General features: G+C 35.6%; 1 protein-coding gene across 14 annotated transcripts in view; it reads right to left on the bottom strand.

Annotated features, from left to right (window-relative positions):
• Positions 1-22,701, bottom strand: part of TENM3 (teneurin transmembrane protein 3) — a 2,352,866-nt gene that overhangs the window by 396,830 nt on the left and 1,933,335 nt on the right. For 11 of the 14 annotated variants that reach the window (XM_074329879.1, XM_074329878.1, XM_074329877.1 and 8 more), the window contains one exon: positions 2,518-2,796. The exons of the other annotated variants lie outside the window; for them this stretch is intronic. In XM_074329879.1, coding sequence (XP_074185980.1) covers positions 2,518-2,796 — 279 coding nt within the window. The remainder of the gene's footprint in view (positions 1-2,517; positions 2,797-22,701) is intronic. 14 annotated transcript variants of the gene reach the window in all.

Below are 22,701 nucleotides of genomic sequence, written 5' to 3' on the forward strand. Positions count from 1 at the left end.
GAAAATTATGCTTCCCCAGATTAATGTAATTAATTACTTAAATGGAATCTTGTTCCTTCTGACTAATCACTGAGAACTCAGAACAAATAAATTAATCTGAAGTATCCCTATGGACATACATATAAAAATCTATGAAATAGCCAGTATTCAGTAAGGGGTTATATCTATTTTATTTCCTCTTTGGTTTTCTTCTTTAAGCTGACCTCATTGGGAAATTAGACCATCAAAGTGTTTAAAAAAAAAAAAAACAACAACCACAGCCAAACCTTGGGAAAAGAGTAAACACAAGTTTAAGTCATCACTTGCCCAACTCAACAAACATTGTTTTTGACACTTTATACTCTTAACTTAGCTGACCTGTTTACTCTCAACAAATGCTACCAAATGTTCTGAATTTCAAGGCACGGTCCTTGACACCCATCCTGTCTCTCTTCATTCTGCTTCATAACAACTTGGAGAAATGAAAGAGTGCAACTTTTCTTGCTTTTACATTACTCTAGAAACAAAGTCTATGAGATCCTGGGGAAAGAAGTTCCTCCTCTAGTTAATAAAAATCCCAGGAAATGTGGGGGAGAGGGGCAGTGGTGTGAGAAACTCCTGACTCCCTCTACTCTTCCCAATCATGTGGCTATAACATACTATTAACTAACGGTTGCACAGTTTGTAGTTTTACATTTTCTGAACAAAAAAAAAAATGACATGTGTCTGGGAATTCACTGTGAGACAGTTTTAGCAGATACATAATTTAAAAAATAAAATTAATTTATATTTTACTAACACAGATACAGTAACAAGACGTACTTGTTATTAGAGAAAGAGATGCTCCAAAGGTTGTGGGTAGAAAGTGCAGCTGACCCAATGTGAAAAAATAATAATGGATATGGACAGTTATGACGCAGATAGTCAGCACTGAATACATTAACCTGCTGCATTCTATTTTTCTCCTTTCTAGAACCATACATTTTATCGTGTGTTTTAGAAAAATCAAAAGCCAAATGCTATATTTGAATATAACCACTGTGCCTGCCGTTATGCAGTGTTGTGCGAATATGCAGCCGGACAGGAAGCACAGTTTATGCCAAATCTTATGTTTTTAAGGTTAGTAACTTCTGAATCAAGAAGGAAAAATTGATATAAACACAGGTTTTTCTGAAGTGTTGGTAGTGGGATTCTAAGACTCATTTTGTCAGAAAGCACTGGCCTTTTGTTTCCGTTTTGGGTTGGAATAAAGCCAACCTTCACCAAAATCTGACATTTCCAAATGGAATATATTGAGTGCATATTATTAATTGATTTTGACTTTGGTTTAATGCACTGAAGTAGTCTATGTAAGATAAGATTAGCTGGTTCCAAATGAGACGTTTTTCATGACTAGGAAGGAGATGAGCACTAAGCAGTGGGAAGCATTAGGCACTGCTTCCTTCATGCTGTGAGTTAGCTGAAACTGAAAACTGACAATAGGCCTGCTTTGCTATTACAAAACAAAGCTGACAAAGTTGCTCAGTAAATAATAAAAATGAAACCTCACTGGTAGAGTGACCGTCTTTCTTTCCAAATGTCATGCGATTCTTCCATTTTTTATTTTCTCTTTGCTTTTGGATGCATCACATACACAGAGCATTCATAACTAGATCGAAGTAGCAAGTGCACTGTTAATATTAAATACTGAAGAAGAATGTCTTTTTGTTATCTGGTGCATTGGTGCTGATGCTCCAATTCTTCCTAGAAGCAGCACTGACTGAAAATTAACTTTTCTTTTCAATCTATTATTGCATATAAATTAACTGGTTTTATTATCCTGCACGGGCAATAAGAAAAAAAGTCCCAATATATAGACATTTTTCTTACAACATGTAAAGCTGCTATTTGGATTTCCTAAAATCCAATTTTTTTGCGTGTGGATTTAATGGCACCGTAATCCAGTCCCCAAAGTACATCAAAGGCCACATTCCCCCTCTTTACCAAGATTTCAATTGCTCTCATCAACTAGTAAGTTTAAAGCATGATCAAATTTGTTCTTCAATCACTTGAGCCCTGTTAATAAACTATTCTGTGTGCTCACTCATCCATTCTAAGATTCTGCAACTTCTTTGAGATATCTTCAAGAGGAATCTACAAAGACATCTTTGATTGCAAGCTGGCTCTGGGGTAAACTTTATTGCCACTTGCTTTGCTGCTCCACAGAGGAAAACAGGTGACATGGTCCAAGACAAGTCAAAGCTAATCTCTTTTTTTTTCCTCTATACACTATGAAACTGTTTTTCAAAACTATAGCTAACACATCCTAAGCCGCTTGCATAATTTAACAATCTCATGTTGAATATTGATTTTTTTTCCCAGGAAAAAAAAATGCATTATTCAAGGATATTTCTTGAGTTTTACGGTGCTAAACAAAATGGAAGAAGAAAGAGAAGAAAGGATGGGAAGAAAGAAGAAAGAAAAACAAGCCCCCATAGTCTACCAAAACAGACAGAAGCACTGAACGCCGACTTCATAAAGCAAAAAAAAGAAACTTACCGTTCTCACTGTCCGACTTGTTTTCGTGCTCTGTGTCTGTCAGGGTGAGGGCTGAGTTGGACCGGCTTGACAGGCAGGAGCTGCGGCCTGACTTGACACCCCTGCCCCAAAGTCTCATGGCATGCTCTGGGGACATCACTGCTTCATTTTCAGTATCAGCATCTGACCCTGCACTGAGAGAGTAACCTCTGTGGGGGAGCCCCATTTCCGCACAAAATGTCAGTCCTCTTCGAGTTGCTGGTTCACAAACTCCTAACTGCCTTAGGGTAAAATTCTGTCCTAATTAGGGGGAAAAAAAGACAACAACTAGTGAGTATATGTTTAGCTTTAGTTTTAGTGTATTTTTTTTCTTCTTTTTTTAAAAGAAACTGTAGAAAGTATACACTCAAGCATTCAGGTTTTTCAGTTATCAGCACCAGGTGTTTCTATTAGCATTGCACGGCATATGGTCAAGTGGGCTCAATTATGGGGGTGGGGGTGGGGTTCCACCGCGGACCCCCCCACACACCTCAGCTTAGAGCTCCTTTGTCAACCTTTTAACCCATAAGCACCTCCAGAGAGATGGGCAAGTAAAGCCGCACAGACCATGAAAACTGAACCCAGAGAAAGGATTAGTAATCAATGGTATAATTTAGTTTAGCAGACTTATGAAGCAATAGAAATTGTCAGAATTATTTCCTGTGTCCTGGCTCTAGTCCTAAATGATAGGATTTTCCAACCCAGATGTCATTACTTTGGAAGAAAAAAGATTTTGCTCAAGAATAAGTTTCTTGTTAAGTAGAAAAATGAGCTTGGTCTTCCTTTACTCTATCTTCCCACCTTAACTTAACCAATATAAACACATATTTCCTGTGTGTGTGTATGTGTGTGTGTGTGTGTGTGTGTACACATACTACATTCTGGGAGCACAACATCTTGAAAATTTACAGACATCTGACTTTCTAGACGTTTTGCTTTAATAAACACCTGGAAACATCTGTATTGATTAGCATAAACCAATTTTTGCAAATAAAGTGCATTCTAAAAATGTAGTGGTGAACACAATGCAATATATAGATGATATGTTATAGAAGTGTACACTTGAAACCTAATAAAATAACCGTAAATAAAAGCCATAAATAAAAATAAATAAATAAATGAAAAAATATAGTGGGAGTATTATGTATTTAAAAATTAATGGTAAAATCAAGTCCTCTGCAAAATAAACGTCTGTGAACCCTGCAGGCCTTTACAAATAAATTCAGCATCACAAAACTCATGACACTGCAATAATTTAAAGCAAAAGTGTTTAAATTAAGTGGCACTTTAAAATGACTGCTGTTATTAATGTTTCCAATCCCATATTTATTTTTGAAATTTCACATATTTATTTTTGAAGATATATATATCTTCCATTTCTTTTGTTGGCATGGTAGAGTCTGAGATTTGGTACCTAGCAGAATCTAAATACATGTAAAGAATAAGAGTTTACACAGACTGATTTAGATGCTACCACCTAATATAAACCTTTTAAGAATATTAAGCATTTTATATTACTCATATTTTTCATTTTCCTACCTGTATCTTTTGAATCTATGAACATATTAAAGTAAATTGGCTGGTGTGAGAAATAACAGACTGTATTTTTAAAACCAAGGTGTTAACATATTATTTGTTATAAAATAATAGCATGTTGAATCTTCTAGGAAATGAATCAAACGTAATGCACAATGTAGTGAATATTTGGTTATAAAGATATTAGCGTTCTCCAGGCCTCTGCACATTTTACCAGACTTGTGTGGTTAATTGCTTTATTGCTGTGGACATATCAAAAGCTGGAATCAAAAACTTAATCTCGGCCAGATTTCCAAATGGATTCTGACAATGACACTCATAAATAATGAAAATCTGTGGCTACAATTAGCTACAAATCAAACTGTGCTTATCAGAGAGATGTGAATAAGTAGCTGAACCAAGAGTATGTAAAAGAAGAAAAAAAGGAAGTAGCAAAAAAATAAAAATAAAAGAGGTGAAAAAGCCTATTGAACAGTGAGAAAGTAGGCAAGTTTGATGCAGTAAAACATAGTATTGTCAGAATTTGTAAAATAATTAGTGTGGATGTACTTATAAAAGCACACCCCAAAAAGTCAACATCATGGACAGTTAATGGAATAGTTGTGGAAGAGCTTATCTATTGTTATTTATATATCAAATTTAAAATGGGAGAGGGAAAAAGAGTGTGTTGGTCTAAAACAGTTAACTATTACCATCAAACTTGCTGATTTTTCAAAATAAAAATACAGTTAATTATTAAATAAAAATACAATTTTTAAAGGGTGGAAATGAATGATAGGACCCTCTGCATCTTTATTTTGGGAGGTGCCCACATTGTAGAATAAAAATAAGAGAGATGTTAAAGACAGTAAAAACTCCCTTTCTGATCTCGGAAATGTAACTTGAAACCTTTTCCACATTATTGACTTTTCAACTGTTGCCATCTTGATGCAAAAATCTATGAGGAGAAGGAAAGCAGAAAACTGCAATCTTTATTATTGGTTATCTAGGTATGTAAATACAGTTCACTTTGCAGATAAATATCCAACAGATCACCCTGTGAATTGATACAAACTCCTTAAAAATCTGACCCTCTGAAATCAATGTCTCACCATGATTCAAAACTCTTAAGGGTTGTTTCTGAAATGCAAGCTAGCAAGCAAGCTGTTGGATTTCCTCACTGAATTAAAGTTTGGTTTTCTTTCCACTAGGAACAAACACTAAACTTGACCTCCAAAGGACCTAAGGTAAAGCCACTTAATAGCTATGCTCAAGCCACTTTACCACCCTATATTTTTTATCTTTTAGGGCTGTCATGACTTGATTTAAGGGAGTCTTTACATAAATGTGACTAGCATTAGAGAAAGTCTAAACAAGGAATGGTTTAAAAATAAACACTTGGATAAATGTAAGTAATAATCATAGAGAAGTGTACAACTTGAATGTGGGGAGAGGATCATTTTCAAATAATTTTAGAAATAGCCATACCACCACCACAGGTGACTTAATATTACTTTCCCTTCATTCAAAAATTGTCTACTCCAGACCTGCCTCAGTGTTTCCTAGCCAGTTGTTGTCAATTCCCCTCTTTGGTTAAGGAGTCTTGCTTGTAGGATCCCTTATTTTAATGCAAACATCCTTAAGGAGATTTAACTATTAAACCAGAATACATTTGTCTATGAGATTATTCCTGCACTCTAGCAGTGTATAGCAAGATGGGCTATATTTATGGAAAACGCATGTAGTTTTGACAGACAGAAGGAAGATGCAGAGAAGAGTGGTTCCTGACCGAGAGCAGAGACAGCTGGCTGAAGTATCACAGAGGTGGGAAGGTTGGGCCGAGTGGGCTTGTTGAGGGAGGGCTGTAAGGCTATGCAGAGTGGAAAGAGAAAGGCAGAAAAAGGCAGCAAAGATGCTTCTGGAACCAGGCTAAAAACTTGACCATCTTGCTCCAAATCAGTTTTGACTTCAAATAACCTGAAAGAGCTAAGGATCCATTTATCTTATTTTCCCTGGTTTCTTCAGACGGTGTTCTTTGCAGTGATTCTGACACCATTACCTTAATTTCTTTCTTTGCCCTTTAGAGTCTTTATATGAAGTCTGTTTGGCTGAGACTGCTGAAATAAGTATTTATCTCCTGCACATTGAATTTTGGTAACCTTGATCAGCAGGGCCAACCGCAGAGTTTCCCATTACAATTTGAAACAGTACCAAGACAATAAATTGCAGCAAGAATACAGTATACCTGAGGATGAAATTCATTGCGATTAACAGGCAAGGTTTGCTTGGATAAGATTAGACATTTTTGTTTTACGACACTCATAAATTTGAAAATATACAAAAGAAAAACTGAATTAACACAAACTAGGCAGGTTGTATCATTAAGAAAAAGTTCACATTTTAAAAAAATGAGTGAGGGTGTGTGACGAAGTGGAAAGGACCGTATAAGAACAAATACTTCAAGGGAAGTTGGCACATAGCCCAACTACCCCTTTAATAAAAGAAGGGGATTGGAAAAATGGGTTAGCTATTTGGCCTTTTTCTCACATAGTGTCTGTAACCTAGTCAGACCAGGGAGCGATGTTTCAAAGCTGCAGTGTGAAGTGATGTTCACTAATAGGCAAGACATCTACTATCTCTGTGTGAGTTCAAAAGAAAAAGATTGTACAGGAAGGACTAGCCTCAGAGTTACAGTGACAACAGCACCAGGTGGAGGGAGTCCAGAACTCAGACTCATGCTATTCTTTCTCTTCCTCCCTATGTCTAGATTTCTGTAAATGCCTAGATTTTGTGCTCTCTCTGACTCGTTATTTTTTTAAAACACCTCTATTGAAATATCACTCACAAAGCATACTATTCACTCATTTAAAGTGTACAATTCAAAGGTTCTTAGTATATTCACTGTAGTGTGTAACTATCACCACAATCAATTTTAGAACATTTTTATCACTCCAAAAAGAAAGCTCGTACCAATGATCATTTCTCCTCTTATTCTCCCTTTCTCCCTAGCCCCAGGCAACCACTAATCTAATTTCTGTCTCTATAGACTTACCTATGCTGGACATTTCAAATAAACGAGATCCTACAATATGTGGACTTCTGTATCGGGCTTCTTCTACTTAGCATAAAGTTTCCAAGGTTCATCCATATTGTAGCATGTATCAGTACTTCATTCCTTTTAATGGTTGAATAATATTCAATTGTATGGATACACCACATTTCATTTATCTGTTCTTCAATTAATGGACATTTGAGTTGGTACCACTTTGGGGCTGTTATGAACATTCGTGTACAAGTTTTTATGTAGACATATGCTTTCATTTCTCTTTAGTATATACCTATGAGAAGCATTGCTGGGTCATATAGTAGCTCTATGTTTAATCTTTTGAGAAAGTGCCAGACTGTTTTATCCACAGTGAATGTACAATTTTATATTCCCCCCAACAATGTTGGAGGGTTTTAATTTCTGCGTATCCTCACCACCACTTGTAATTATTGTTATTGATGATTATCTTCTATGTCACACTGCAACTCTGCAGTGAGGAGTTGGAATATAGGTCAGTGGTACTGAAATCGGGGGCGGGGAGAAACCAAGAGTCATTGTTTCCATAAAAGCAGTTGATTCTGTGGGCCTGCTCTGTGAACTCATTATCACTTTATCCTATCATGTTTTTCTTTGCCTTATGCTGCTTTAGCATTGGAAATATTTTTCTATTAAAATTAAAAATGCCCTTTAGTTCAAAAAGTCTACTTTGCTTTGAGACTATATCCTATAGATATAAAATTACCTGGTCTTGAATATACATGTACAAATAATGTTTACTATGGTGTTGTTATAAAAAATTAAATTAACTGGAATATTTACGGGAAAGGAAATGGATGAATAAGTCATAAATCCCATGCATGGAACACTATGTGGAAATCATAAAGAGTGAGTTTAGACTTATACCTTCGGATCTGGAGGGAAGCTCATTATATATGTTTTAAGTAAAAAATGCAAGTTGCAGAGTAATGTGTACAGTATGATCACATTTTGGGGAACTAAGGAAGAGAGCCAACAAATTGTATAAGTGCTTATGGATTAGAGCATGAATAAAAGTGAGGAAGGCTAAGGAACCATTATGATGGATCATTTAGAAGGAGTTCAAAGTGCAGGAAATTTGTAATGTTCTCTTTAACAGTTCTGAATTTTTACTTCTTATAATTTGACTAATTAAAAAACGTATAGAAAAAGTCTATCTTCTTTTTTAAAAAGTTATTTTCTTTACTTATTTTCTGTTTAATAGCTCCTATTCAATAATTAGAGGTAATTAACTTATTACATTCTCTTCAAGAAGGTGGGCTTTAAAAATCCTTCCTCATATATTGTAAGAAATGAAGTCGTGTAAGAAATATAGGGGCAGTATTTTGCTCTCTCAATGTTCTTTTAAGAAATACAGTTGACTTTTTAAAGAGATTTTTATTAAAACATAGCTAACATACAATATTATATTAGTTTCAGGTGTACACAACAGTTATTCAACATTTATATACCTAAAGAAGTGATCACCATTAGTCCAACAACCATCTGACACTGTACCATAGCTATTACAATATTATTGACTGTATTCCCAATGCTGTGCATTATATCCCCATGACTTCTTTCATACTTGGAAATCTGAACCTCTTAATCCCCATCACCTTCCCCCCCATTTTTAAATTTTTAAATTACATTTGACATTCAATATTGTTTTATATTAATTTCAGGTGTTCAGCATAGTTGTTAGACATTTATATAATTTAAGACGTGAACCCCTGACTAGTTTAGTATCCACCTGGCACTATACATAGTTATTACCATATTATTGACTATATTTCCTATGCTTTACTTTCTATCCCCATGACTGATTTTATAACTACCAATTTGTACTTCTTAATCCCTTTGCCTTTTTCACCCTGCCCCCCAATACCCCTCCCATAAATCACCTCAAAAAATCTAGTACCCATCTGACACCATAGATAGTTATTACAATATTATTGACTATATTGCTTATGTTATACCCTACATCCCCATGACTACTGTGTAACAACCAATTTGTGCTTAATACCTTCCCCTTATTCACCTACCGCCAAACCTCCTCCCATCTGGCAACTATCAAAATGTTTTCTGTATCTGTGAATTTGTTTCTGCTTTGTTTGTTAATTTTGTTATTTGGATTCCACATATAAGCGGAATCACTTTGCATCTGTCTTTCTCTGACATACAGCACTCAGCACAATACCCTCCAGGTCTATCCATACCGCCACAGATGGCAAGGACCCATTCCCTTACATGACTGAGCAACATTTTATTGTATATATGTACCACCTACTCTTTATCCATTCATCCATTGATGGACATCCAGGCTGCCTCTATATCTTGGCTATTGTAAACAATGCTGCAATGAGCATAAGGATGCATGCATCTCCTCGAAGTAGTGTTTTGCGTTTCTTTGGATAAATACCCAGAAATGGGATTACTCTGTCCCTTGTTCTAACCTTTGTTTTAAGGTCTATTTTGTTTGGTATTAGTATTGCTACCCAGCTTTTTTTCTTTCATTTCTATTTTCATGAAATACCTTTTTCCATTCCTTTACTTTCAGTCTGTGTATCTTTTGATCTGAAGTGAGTCTCTTTGTAGGCAGCATATGTAAGGGTCTTCTTTTCGTATCCAGTCAGTCACCCTATCTTTTGATTGGAGCATTTAATCCATTTATATTGAAAGTAACTGTTGCTACATATGTAGTTATTGCTATTTTATTCGTATTTTTATCTTTTTTTCATCTTAAAGAAGTCCCTCTAACATTTCTTATAATAATGGTTTGGTGGTGATAAACTCCTTCAGTTTTTGTTATTGTTTATTTGTTTTTTTGTCTGGGAAGCTCTTTATCTGTCCTTTAATTCTAAATGATAGCTTTGCTGGGCAGAGTAATCTTGGTTGTATGTCCTTGCTTTTTTCATCATTTTGATATTTCATGCCAATTCCTTCTGGCCTGCAAAGTTTCTGTTGAGAAATCAGCTGACAGTCTTAAGATGCACCCTTGTAGATAACTAATTGCTTTTCTTTTGCTGTTTTTAAAATTCTTTGTCTTTAACCTTTGGCATTTTAATTACGATGTGTCTTGGTGTGGGTCTCTTTGGGTTCATCTTGTTTGAGACTCTGCACTTTCTGGGCTTGTATGTCTATTTTCTCCACCAGGTTAGGGAAATATTCCATCATTATTTCTTGAAATAGGTCCATAATTCCTTGCTCTCTCTCTTCTCCTTCTGGTACCCTGATGATGTGAATGTTGCTATGCTTGATATTTTCTCAAAGCCCTCTTAAAGTACCTGTTTTGGGGGGGGGGGGATTTTTTTTTTTTCTTTTTGCTGTTCTATTTGGGTGTTTTCTGCTACCTTATCTTCTAAATCACTGATTCAACCCTCTGCTTCATCTAACCTACTGTTGATTCCTTCTAATGTGTTCTTCATTTCAATTATTAGATTCCTTATTTATGACTGGTTCTTTTTCATGTTTCCTACCTCCATTTTTATGTTTCCTATCTCTTTGTTAACGTTCTCTCTGAAATCATCGAGCATCCTTATAACTAGTGTTTGAACTCTGCATCTGGTAGATTGCTTGTTTCCATTTCGTTTAGTTCTTTTTCTGGATTTTTTTTCTGTTCTTTTATTTGGGAAATGTTTGTCTCCCCATTTTGGCTGCCTCCCTGTGTTTGTTTCTATATATTAGGTAGGGCTGCTATGCCTCCCAGTCTCAGTATAGTGCCCTTACATAGTAGGTGTCCTGTATGGCCCAGTGATGGAGTCTCTCTGGTCATCAGAAGCAGGTGCTCCCGGTGTGTTGCTTGTGTAGGTTGTGTGTGCTCCCCTATTGTAGTTGAGCCTTGGTTGCTGTTTGCAGGGCAATGGGAGGGATTGACCCTCGGGCTGATGGATTGTGAGGACTGGCCTAGGCTACAGTGGAGGAGCTGTTGTGCAAGGACTGACCCTATGGAGCAGGGTTTGCTTTAGCAGGGCTCTGGTGCTGTCCCAGTCTGCCTTTTGGGTGTGTCATCCTAGAGGTTGTGAGGTGATGCTCTGGCTTAATCTAAAGAAGGGCACCAGCCATGCCAGCACCAGGGCTTCCTGGGAGAGGCTTCACTGCAGGATAAGTTCAGCTGCAATCTGTGCTCCACCTGAGCCACCTAGCATGTGCCAGAAAGCAATCCACAGTTGGCTGCCAACTGTGCTGGGCTTGAAGTTACCTCAATAGGCCAAGGTAAAAACCAGGCTGACTATCATTAGTGCTAGACTTAAGGCTACTCACCTAGAGGTACAGGACATGCCAAAGCCAAAAGTTCCTTGTTTGGGTTTTATGAACCATTGAGATATTTTAGAAAAGTCTACAGCATAAACCAAGGCAGGCTGTTTATATGGAAAAGCCACTAGAAGCTGCTTGGGTAGGTCTGCAATTTGGGTGGGTAGGGTGGGGTCTCAGGTGTCAGCCAGGTTGATGAGAACTCAGATATGGTGCCCCCTACATCTGCATGCTGGGAGTGGGGAGGGCTCAACAAAGGAACAATGGCTTCCACTAGCTCCTACATCCTGAAGAAAGCTGTCCCTCTAGCACCCACCCTGAGTCAGACAACTCAGTTCCTCCCCATCTGTCCCTGGTACATTTGGAGCTGCTGCCACAGTGCTGGACCTCAGAGTGAGTGAGTCCATTAGTAAGTCTGTGAGCAGGCCCTTGAAGAGGAGCACCTGGAATTCCAGCTGCCCTCTGTTTCAGTCACAATCTCCACTGTTTTTTACAGCCAGCAGTTATGAGGACATCTCTCCCCAGCACTGAAACCCTGGGCTGGGAAGCCTGGTGTGGGGCTGGGCCCCCTCGCTCCTCCAAGGGGTGGCTCTACAGCTAAGATATCCCTTCTGATTTTTAATGGTCACATGCAAGTGTTGGGCCAGCCCGTTCCATGTCTCTGCCCCTCTTACCAGTCTCGAGTTGCTTCTTCTGTACGTTCTTAGTTGTAGGACTTCATTTCAGCAAGACTTCAGGTGATTCTCAATGATGGTTGCTCTGTTGTTGTGATGGTTGCTCTGTTTAGTTGTAATTTTGATGTGGTTGTGAGAGGAGCCAAGCATAGTATTTACCTACTCTGCCATCTTAACCGGATATCTCACTTCTTGATTATTTCATTTTTCTTCCATTTCCCATCATCATATATGGAGTTTTTAAATGAGAATAATCATCCGTTTATTATATAGTACAACCCCCAAAACTGAGAATGGGAAATGGATAGAAAAAGCAATAGAAATTTAATACACAGAAATAAAGTAAATTATAATTGTTTTTAAGTATTTTCCACGGTTATTGTGAGCTTGGATGGAATTATCTATTCTCAGACATGGAGTGACATTACTCCAAGGGTGGAGTGTAACACAAAACTACAAATTGGGCAAACATTTCTTATTTGACGCTTGTGGAATTAGTGTCACCACCATCTTATCTGGAGTTTGCTTTTTTGCTGTGTTTGCAAAATGATAAGAAGATCACACAGTAATAGAAATGTATGTAACTTTTTTCTTTTTGAATCCTAATGCATATTTTATGGGACACCAAACACTTTAACCTTCTTAAGTTATATTTGTCAACTGTTTGAACAGAATATCCATCCTTGAACATGCACTAGAAATTTCAATGAGGGCATAAATCGTTACTTACATGGCTCTACACAAAATTACATTTTAAAAATTAACTAAAATCTCACTAAATATCTTAACTCCTCCCACCCCATTTTATGTAAAATGCAAGTATTTTCAACTGCTTGCTCAATTTATCTATGAATATGATATTAACATCCATATACACATATTGATAATTTCAGATTCCTAGAGGGCAGAGCAAATGACTACTGCACACCATACTTACAATCTAATTTATTACTCAAAACACAGTCTAATGAAAGCCACTGCAGGTTGCCCCCTCAGCATTCATCTTGAACTCAGCTGTGACAGGTACCTCTGTCAGGGGAAATGTAAGGCTGAGGCTCTATGGTGAACTTGATGAGAAGGGTGAGAAGGGAAAACCCCAGCATGTTTGCAAGCAGAGAAAGCAGGAGTAGAATGAATGGCCCCAGAGAATATGTCTTTTCTTCAAGATAAGATTTGTGAAGCCTCCAGGGGAAGACAAACATATGGACAAAAGGTTTGGTGGCTCAAATGAGAAAAATTATGTTGTGAGTCTGCTGACTGATAAAGAAAGAGCATCTTCTTAAGCGTGGCTCATGAAGGATTTATATACCTACCCACAAAGATCATGCCGTTCTGATACTGGAAACCATTTGTAATTAGAGAAACAACTTCCAAACTGATTTTATGAAAAGCATTCTGAAAATAAACTTGCATCTTATTAATATTTTTACTTAGTAATTATCGCTTTAGAACAATCCAAGATCTAGTGGTAATAATATGCCTACGATATATCTGCTAGTATCTGACAGTCAAACTGCAGTAGGTATTGGTATAAATATGCGTATGGTTTGGCACGAAGCAGCAGGTCTTTAATAATTGTGACTGAAGCGGCTCCACAGTGATTCACAATGTGGACCCAAAACTGGCCACGTGGCAAGGAACTGGATACAAATTTAGCAGTAAGCCAGGGGGCTCAAGACATCAGACCAATAAAGGCCAAAGCAGGGGGAAAGGATTACCCCCACTGTGTCCGGAGGAGGGCTATAAGCTGTATCTATCTACTCACACCTTCTGGTTGGTAATCTACAAAGTGGGTTGGCCTCCAAGCCTTAAAGAAGCACTTGCTGTACTTAACAGCCAAAATTAGTTAACAATCAGTTAGGCAGGGGAGCTAAAAGAGGGAGCTAAGAGGAAAACATTAACATGAAACAATGATAAACTGGAGCTATTTAACTTGTGTCTTTAAGTACAGAAATTTAAGGTTGGGTAAACATGACCATCTAAATCCTTTAATCCTGCCGCTGACATTTATAGTGACTGAGAAGGATTAATCATTTTGATCTCTAAATGAATCATTTTAAGTAGTTAATATTTAAAAGTCATAAACTTTGGAGTTGCGGTAATTAGCCCAGTGGGTCTGATTAATGCTTCAGGTTTCTGTAGTTCTTTATACCGCCCTACGCTCACAAAGAAAAAGTTTTCTCTGCACCAGTAAGTATGTATCTCAGAAAACATGAAAAAGGGTTTTAGATTCCTTTCGTTTTTGTAGGATGACAGAGGTGAGGGGGAACACAAGGGAAATGAAAAGTTTGGGTATAACTGGAAATTCATAGCAGCATTAAGTGCGGAATGGTAAGACCATATGGTCATATTTCTTTTGAAGTCTAGGATCAGTTCCCATTATTCACTATAATGGCATCCAAGACTAAACTAAATTGCAGTCTTTCAAATTAAAAGCATTTTGCTCTTGGATCTCAAATTTTCCTCTTTTACAATTTCCAACATGCCTGAATGTTTAATATATTTTCATAATACAAGAAAATACAAATAAATACAACAAAAATAAGAAGAGTAAGAAAAAAAACAATAATGTATTTCCCTTTCACTTCCAAAGCAGAATGAAATGGTACGGAAAGACACACGATTAGTATCCTAAAGCAGTTATTTTGTCAGCTGCCCAATGCTCCTGGTGACATTTTAAAATGATATGTACTAGTTTCATGTTCTACATTTAACAATTCTTTTGACCTATATGGAACATACAGCATGTAGAAAGATTTAAAAATTGTTTATCATTTTAGTAAGATTCTAGCAATAAAATTGCCAAAAAAAAGTAATCTATATCTAAGAGCTAAAAATGGCCTTTTTATTTAAATTTGGAAATTGACGAAAATATTTGAAAGGTCCCATCCCATTTGTATGCCCCCAACTCTTCATTATCTCCCTCAGCACAATCTTGGATAAGTTGTGGATGCTATTATCTTAATGGGCATAATGTCTTTATTCAGCACAACATTAGAGTGCAATGGCAGCAGAGGTTGTTTTTTAAGAGGCCTGTGGTTATGGTTCAGTGGGGACAAAGTGACTCTGCCCCAGCAACCAAATGAAATCTCACCCTGCTGCAGTTGGATGAAAGGGAAAACACAAACCTAACACTTTCCATATTCAACTATACTTGTTTGAACATGCCTGCTTTGTGTTTTCCTTTTCTAATGTATTACTGTTAGGTAAATTTTATATGCAGTGAAATACATAAATCATAACTGGACACTTCTGTGAGTTTTAACATGTATCCACCAGGAACCTAAACAAAATATGGCACATCTCCTCCACACAGCCCAAATTTTCCCATCTCCTGCAGTCAATCCCTTCCCCCACAGGCAACCACTGCCTGGCTTCTTTTACTATAAATTCATGTTGTCCTTGAACTTTGTATAAACGAAGTCAGAGAGTATAGACTCTGGATCCTTTCACTTAATGGAATGTTTTCGAGATTCTTTCCTGTTGTTGCATTTATCAATAGTTCATTCTTTTATATTGCCAAGTAGTATACCATTGTGTGAATATACTCCAGTTTGTTATATCCATTCACGTGGTGATTCTAGGTGGGGTGGATTATGAATAAAGTTGCTATGAAGATACGTTTTAATTTGTTTTGGGTAAATACTTAGAACACTAATTGTGGGTCCAAGGGGAGATGTTATTTTTAACTTTATATAAGAAATCACCAGTCTCTAAAGAAATTGTGCCATATTTTACACTCCCAACAGCAGTATATAAGAATTCAGTTGTTCCACATCCTCACCAATATGTGGTGCTTTGTATCTTTTTTTAATTTTAGTCATTCCAGCGAGTGAGAGGTACTATCTCATTGTGGTTTTAATTTTCATTTCCCTGATGACTAATGACATTGAGCATTTTTTCATGTGCTTATTAAACATTTTGACTTTTCTGTGTAGTTTCTACACATTTTAAAATTGCGTTTTTAAAATCTTTTTCTTATTGACTTATAGGAGCTCTTTATATATTCTGGACAAGTCCTGTGTAATATATGTATGTGTATGTAAAACTTTCAGACTGTGGCTTGCTTTTTTATTTTCTTAAGGTTATCTGCTGACAAGTAGAAGTTTTAAGTTTGATGAACTATAATTTATCAATTTGTTTCCTTTTATGTTTGTCCTTTCTATGACCTCTCTAAGCTATCTATGCCTACCCCAAGGTTGCAAGCATATCCAAGAGCATGTTTAGTTTTTACTGTGGCTTTCAAAAAGGTTTGGTTTTTCTCTAGAAATTAGGAAGGTGAAACAGTAGAAAATGGTTGGCATTGACTCTGGTTATTTCTGGCTCTGGAACTCAGCAGCTGCTCACCAATTGAGGATTTTCACAAGTTTTGGTCTCTGTTTTTTTCATCTATAATATGGATTTAGAGGACCTCAAAGATCTTCTCACCATATAAATCTATGCAGATGCAGGAAGAAAGTAGCACAATGGAGCGTGAAACAAAGCTAAGAACAATATCGTCAAGAGGGCAAGGAGGTGGAAATAGAAGAGAACAGGCATTGGTTGAAAGTATAAGACACAAGGGTTAAAATTTCCTTTAGCACCAGGAACTTTGGTTTATATTTCATCCCTAAACTAAATCAGAAACACTTTGCCATCTTCTCCCTTAACTACCATGCCTGGAGTTCATCCTGAATTGAAAACCAATGGTCACATCCAAGACAGCGGGGTCATTAACAAGCTGTATCTGCCTGTCTCGAAAGGGGCTTTGCCTCCCCATTAACAAAGTGTAGAACCAACCTGCTGCAGTTCCAAGTAGGAATTATTTTTGGCCTTTGACCTTCGGTGATTTCAAATTGGCAACTTTCCACTTATAGCCCTACTCTCCAAATACAACCTGTTAATGTTTTGCTATTCTCTCTCTCTCTCTCTCTTCCTTCCCTTCCCTTCCCTTCCCTTCCCTTCCCTTCCCTTCCCTTCCCTTCCTTTTCCTCTTTCTTTCTTTCTTTCTTTCTTTCTTTCTTTCTTCTCTCTCTCTCTCTCTCTCTCTCTCTCTCTCTCTCTCTCTCTCTCTTCTTTCTGTAATTCTATGACTAGATTTTTACTGTGTTTTCTTCACATACTTTTATAAGAGTTTTTGACTAAAGTTTTGAGTAAAACAATTCATAAGTTGCTCTTCATTTACTGGCTTCTTCCTAAGCCAAAACTTCACAATTGTACAGAAGTCCTCACTTCAGGAATCTACTTTTAGAAGTTGATAGAGATCAGTATATATTTTGCCATGAAAACACCATGCCGGAAGCTAGGATGGAACAGGTAAGCCTTTTATCTGTATCACAGGAACCGGGTTCACAGCACTATAGAGCATGACTTCCACCTTATGAGGCTGTCTCTGAAAAAACTGCATTCAGAATTCCAACCAGAGAAACCTCCCACCACAGTAGCCTCTTCCATTAATTTTCTGCTTTCCAAGCTGAGCAGAATTTCCTAAGCAAACCACTGGTACAGGCAAGAGGGGAGTCAGGATAGGAGCTGTGCCCTGGGGATCTAGGAACTGGATTAACTACTGCCTTTCTCAGACTAATTGGAAAACCAATTACCTTTTTATATGTTTACCGACCACTTTAATTTGCTCTTCGGTGAACTGTCTAGTCATGCCATTTTCCCACTGGATTGCCTGTCTTTCTGTTTTCAATTTGTATGTTACTCTTAGTATATGATATTTATATATATATATATAAACCTATATCTTTCATATGGATTATAAACATATTTCCCAGTATAATCATTTTGTTTATGGTATTTTTATTTACACATAAAAGGTTTAAATGAAAAAAAAAAATCTTTGAAGCCTCTTTTTCTGGATCGTCTATTTCTATAAGAATGGTCTCCCCCATTCTTGGGGTGTATATATTGTCCCGGGGGCAGGCTGTCAGAATTCACAACTACTTCTTCCTTGCCTTCCTCTGTTATAAAACTGGAAAGTAAAAATAGTAAATGTTCCCTCTTCTCATGCAGCTAAGCGTAGCCAAGTATAACAGCTCTGAAAAAAGAGATGTAGGAAGAAATCGCTGGGGAGTAAAACGAAATAGTCCACTGTAAGAGAAAGCCTTCTCACCTTTGCTTTTATTCTACTTCAACCAGGAATATGAAAATGTAGCAAACATCTGGGGATCCCCAGGACAAGGACACATGCTAAGGATGGCAGAGCAAAAAAAAAAAAAAAAAAAAGAGAGAAAGAAAGAAAGGAAACACACAGAAGGAACCTGGGTCCTTGACAGCGTCTACCTCTGGACTTGCCTTGTTTTGTAACAAAATAATTTTGTTAGGTGTTGAAGCCGTTGTTTTTGGAGCTTTCTGCTGCTCGTGGATTAAGTCACTCCTACTTTATTTCCCCTCTCAAATTAACTTCTAAAATTCTTATTGCTTTATTTTTTTATATTTGTCTTTAATCCATCCTAATTTATTTTTGAATATGCTGAGCGATATGGGTCCAATTTTACATTCTTCCAGATGGATAACCAGTTGTGCCAGCACCATTTATCAAATCCCACTGAAAAACCATTTTTTTGTTGTTGTTTCATGCTAAATTTCCCTATATACTGGGATCTATTTCTGAAATTTTAGTCTATTCTATTGATTGATTTCTTTATGTATGTAATATCGTGTAGATGTGATCACAGAGGGTTCATAGCATTTAAAAAAATTATATATATTAATAAAATTAATATATATATATATAATAAAATTATGTATATTACATATAAAGGCCATTTTATCTTCAGTATTCACCTCTTAAATATGTTTTTGGCTATTTTCAGACATTCATTATTCCATATGAATTTAAGATCACTTTCTTCAATTAACAGTTAGCCTTGACTTCTATGTAATTATTTTGGGAGAATTGATATTTTTACATCATTCTTCCTATCTAAAAACATTGACTATCTTTATATTTATTCACATCTTATTTTACGTCTTTCAGTCATATTTTACAGATTGCTTCATATCAGGTTCCATATCTTTCTTGTAAAATTGGTTCCAAAGAATTTTATAGTGTTTGTTGCCATTATGATAGAATGTGGTTTTTTTCACTTCCAAATTTAGGCAATTATTGATTAATAATTATTTAAAAATAGTATGTAACATGCATCAAGTATTATTCTAAGCAGCTGATATATATTGACTCATTTTCTTCTCAACAAATTACAGTTTAAAAACTAAATCACAATCTACATAGAAGAAAATTAAAGCACATAGAAATTAAGTAATTTGTCCAAGCAAGTTACTTGGCCAAGGATGTCACTTGCCACTAAGGGAATGAATGGCAGATCTAGGACTCAATCACAGATCATCTTTTAAATATTATGTTACATTACCTCTGATGTCTATATATTTATCATGTATTCAAGTACCAATTTGCTTAACTTTTATTTTCTTTCTAGAGAGACATGATTTTCATATGTATACAATCAATCACATATTTAACAAAAGTCCTAAATTAACTTTTCCGAAATAATAAAACTTATTTAATTTTCTCCTCTCACAGCAATTGCTGAAATGTCTAAAATAATTTCGAATAGTTATTTGTGAGAGTAGATGAGTCTTTCTTATGTTCCTGATTTCAACTGAAATGGTCCTAGGATTCTCACCATTGAAAATGCTGTTTAATGTTTTCAATTGATCATCTTACATATTTGTTTTTTCTTCTTGTTTTACTTAGTGAGTTTTATTTTAATAAGGCCTGGTTGCTGTTTTATCCCATACCTTTTCATCATCTACTGATAAAATCATGTTTTTCTACTTTGATTTATTAATCTAATTATTTTAATAGATTTCCTAACATTGAAAAATCCTGGCATTATCACCGACGATTAGTACCACTTTGATATTAATTTGATCTAGCCTATTGTTCTTTTTGCACATTGATAGATTCTTATATGCAAATAGTTACTTAGAATATTTATACATATATTGAGAAGTGATTTTGGTCCTGACAGCTTCTTTTTTGTACTATTTTAATAAGTTTATAATTAAGGTTATGTCAATTTCATAATATGAATTTTAGTGCTTCCCATCTTTCTGTGTGTGTGTGTGTGTGTGTGTGTGTGTGTGTGTGTGTGTGTGGTATTGAATAACTTTGAACATTGGAGTTAGTTGTACTTTGAAGGTTATGCAAAATTCACCTAGGAACCTATTTTTAACTTTTCAGTGTTGCCACTTTTAATCACCTTCCTAATTTCTTCTGAGATAATTGATTTGAGACATTTTCTCTATATTTTGTAATAATAGCATTATGGAGTTAATCATATTTTGGAGTTAATCATATTTCACTAAAAGAAAAAATAAATTCCTTTAGATTTTTAAAATTTGTTGTTAGGAACAGTCCCTTTTAGTTGTTACAGTGTCTCCAGTAATGTCTCCTTACTTTTCTTCTCATTATTCTTTAATAGGAATCATGAGGGGCCTTCCATTTTCTTAGTCTTTTAAAAGAATCAGCTCTTTTGTTTTTAATTTCCATTTTATCTTGGTTGTTTACTTCTTCCCTTTAATTTGGTTTATTTTTCTGATATTTTACTCACTTCTTAAGATGTATAGCAAATTTGGTTCAGTCTTTAAATAAATTATCTGACAATATATTTATGGCTTTCACTGTTTCCCATAAATTTTGGAAGCAGACTTTTATTTATTTCATTGCTTTCTATTTCTCCTTATCGTGATCTATGGGTGTCATAATCCACGGGGGAAAAGGAATTTTGTTTATTTATATTTTATTATTGATTTCTAATTTTACTAAATTGTACAATCAAATGTTTTGAATTATAAAGTCTCTTCTTTTCTGATTTTTTAAATGTTTCTTTTTGTAGCTAAATGCACATTTGGTTTCTGTAACTATTCCACAGAAATATGAAAATCTGTATCACTTCTATCTGAAAATTATAAATGTCCGTGTATACATACATATTATATAAACATACATAATATATATATATATATATAATATATATATTTGCTGAATTTTTATTGATATTATGTAATTGCTGTTTTATTTTTGTCGTTTGGACTGTCTGATTTTGAAGGAGGTGAACCAAAGTATCCCACAATAAAGGTATTTTAACAACTATTTTTTCCTAATAGTTTTTGCTTTATAAATTTAGTTATTATATTGTTTAATGTACGCAATTTAAGAGCTGTCATCTTTCTTTTACCCTTTATTGTCCTCTTTATCCTGTTTTGTATTTTTAATTGTAAATTCCACCTTTCCTAATTTTAAGACTGCCATCCCTGCTTTCTTTTTGTTTGTATTTACCTGATATATTTTTATCCATCTAGTTATTCTCAACCATTTTTTAAAATTATTTTAGGTTTGATGGTATTTCTTATAAATACCAATAACTTTTATAACCGACTGAATAGTTTTTGTTTGTGTTAAAATTCAGTGAATTTATATTTCATATAGTATGTAATACAGTAGATTTGATTTCTTCCACCTTGTTTTATGGTTATTAATGATTTTACTTATTTCCTCTTTTCTTTGGATCTGTTTTTGCTAAATTGATCAGCTTGCTATTCATTCCCCTTTTCCTCCTGCTAATTAGGTAGGTCTATTGTGCTTTTTTTATTCTACTAATGATTACCTTCCTTTTCCTGACATTCATATTCAAATACATGTTTTTCATTATTATATGAATGCAAGATAGCAATTATTTCCCTTCACTAGAGCTCTGTTCTATAACTGTTTCCCCTTCTCCCTCTTCAGATTTGATTTTGGAACACCTTCCCTACCTCTTTCCTCCAACTGCTGGATTTTGCTGAGATAGGTAAGTAGCGCTAGTACTAGCCTTTTTTTTCCTTCTAGCTGCTCTGTCATCATCATTTGGGATTTAATAGCACATACACTGCAAAGTTGGTTGTTCATCACTGTTTCTTCTCTTCACAGGAGTGATTCTGATTCAGTTGGTATAACTTCTTGAGTACTTCCTTACATGGTGTACGTTGGTGATACATTCTCTGAATCTTTGCATGTCCTTAAATATCTTGCATTTACTCAGAGAGCAACGATATCTTCTCTGTGTATAATATCCCTGGGTTGTAAGATTTTCTCTCAGTAGATGTTATTCCATTGTCTTCTGGCTTTTACTGTTGTAGATGAGAAATTCATTAGTCTTACTTTTGTTTCTTTTGTAAGTAACAGTAAAAGTAACTTGTTTTTTTCTCTCTAGAATCTTGTAAAATATGTTTATCTATAAAATTAAAGAATTTTTTAAGGATGTGTTTAGAGGTAGGGAAGTGTGAGAGAGCGAGAGAGAGCGAGAGAGAGCGAGAGGGAGAGAGAGAGAGAGAGAGAGAGAGAGAGAGAGAGAGAGAGAGAGAGAGAATTGTTTTCTTCTTAATTTTACCTGGAACTTTGTTTTCCATTTTGAGTTATTTCTTCTACTTGGTCTTTGATACTATTAATTTGAATTTCAACAATGACCACCCTCTCTTCTTCAGCTAATTCAACTAATCTATCATATATATTTTTTTCAGTTTGTAAATTATGCTCCAACACAGCACTTAGTTGTTTTTGTTGGTTTTGTTGTTGTTGCTTTTTTTTTCTTTTCGGTATGTAGATTTCTGTAAGTGCTCTTATACAATTTTTTTTATTTTGGTTCAAGTTTCCCTCTCTCATCTCCATTGCTC

This window comes from Rhinolophus sinicus, linkage group LG04, assembly GCF_036562045.2.
Source record: "Rhinolophus sinicus isolate RSC01 linkage group LG04, ASM3656204v1, whole genome shotgun sequence".
NCBI lineage: Eukaryota > Metazoa > Chordata > Mammalia > Chiroptera > Rhinolophidae > Rhinolophus > Rhinolophus sinicus.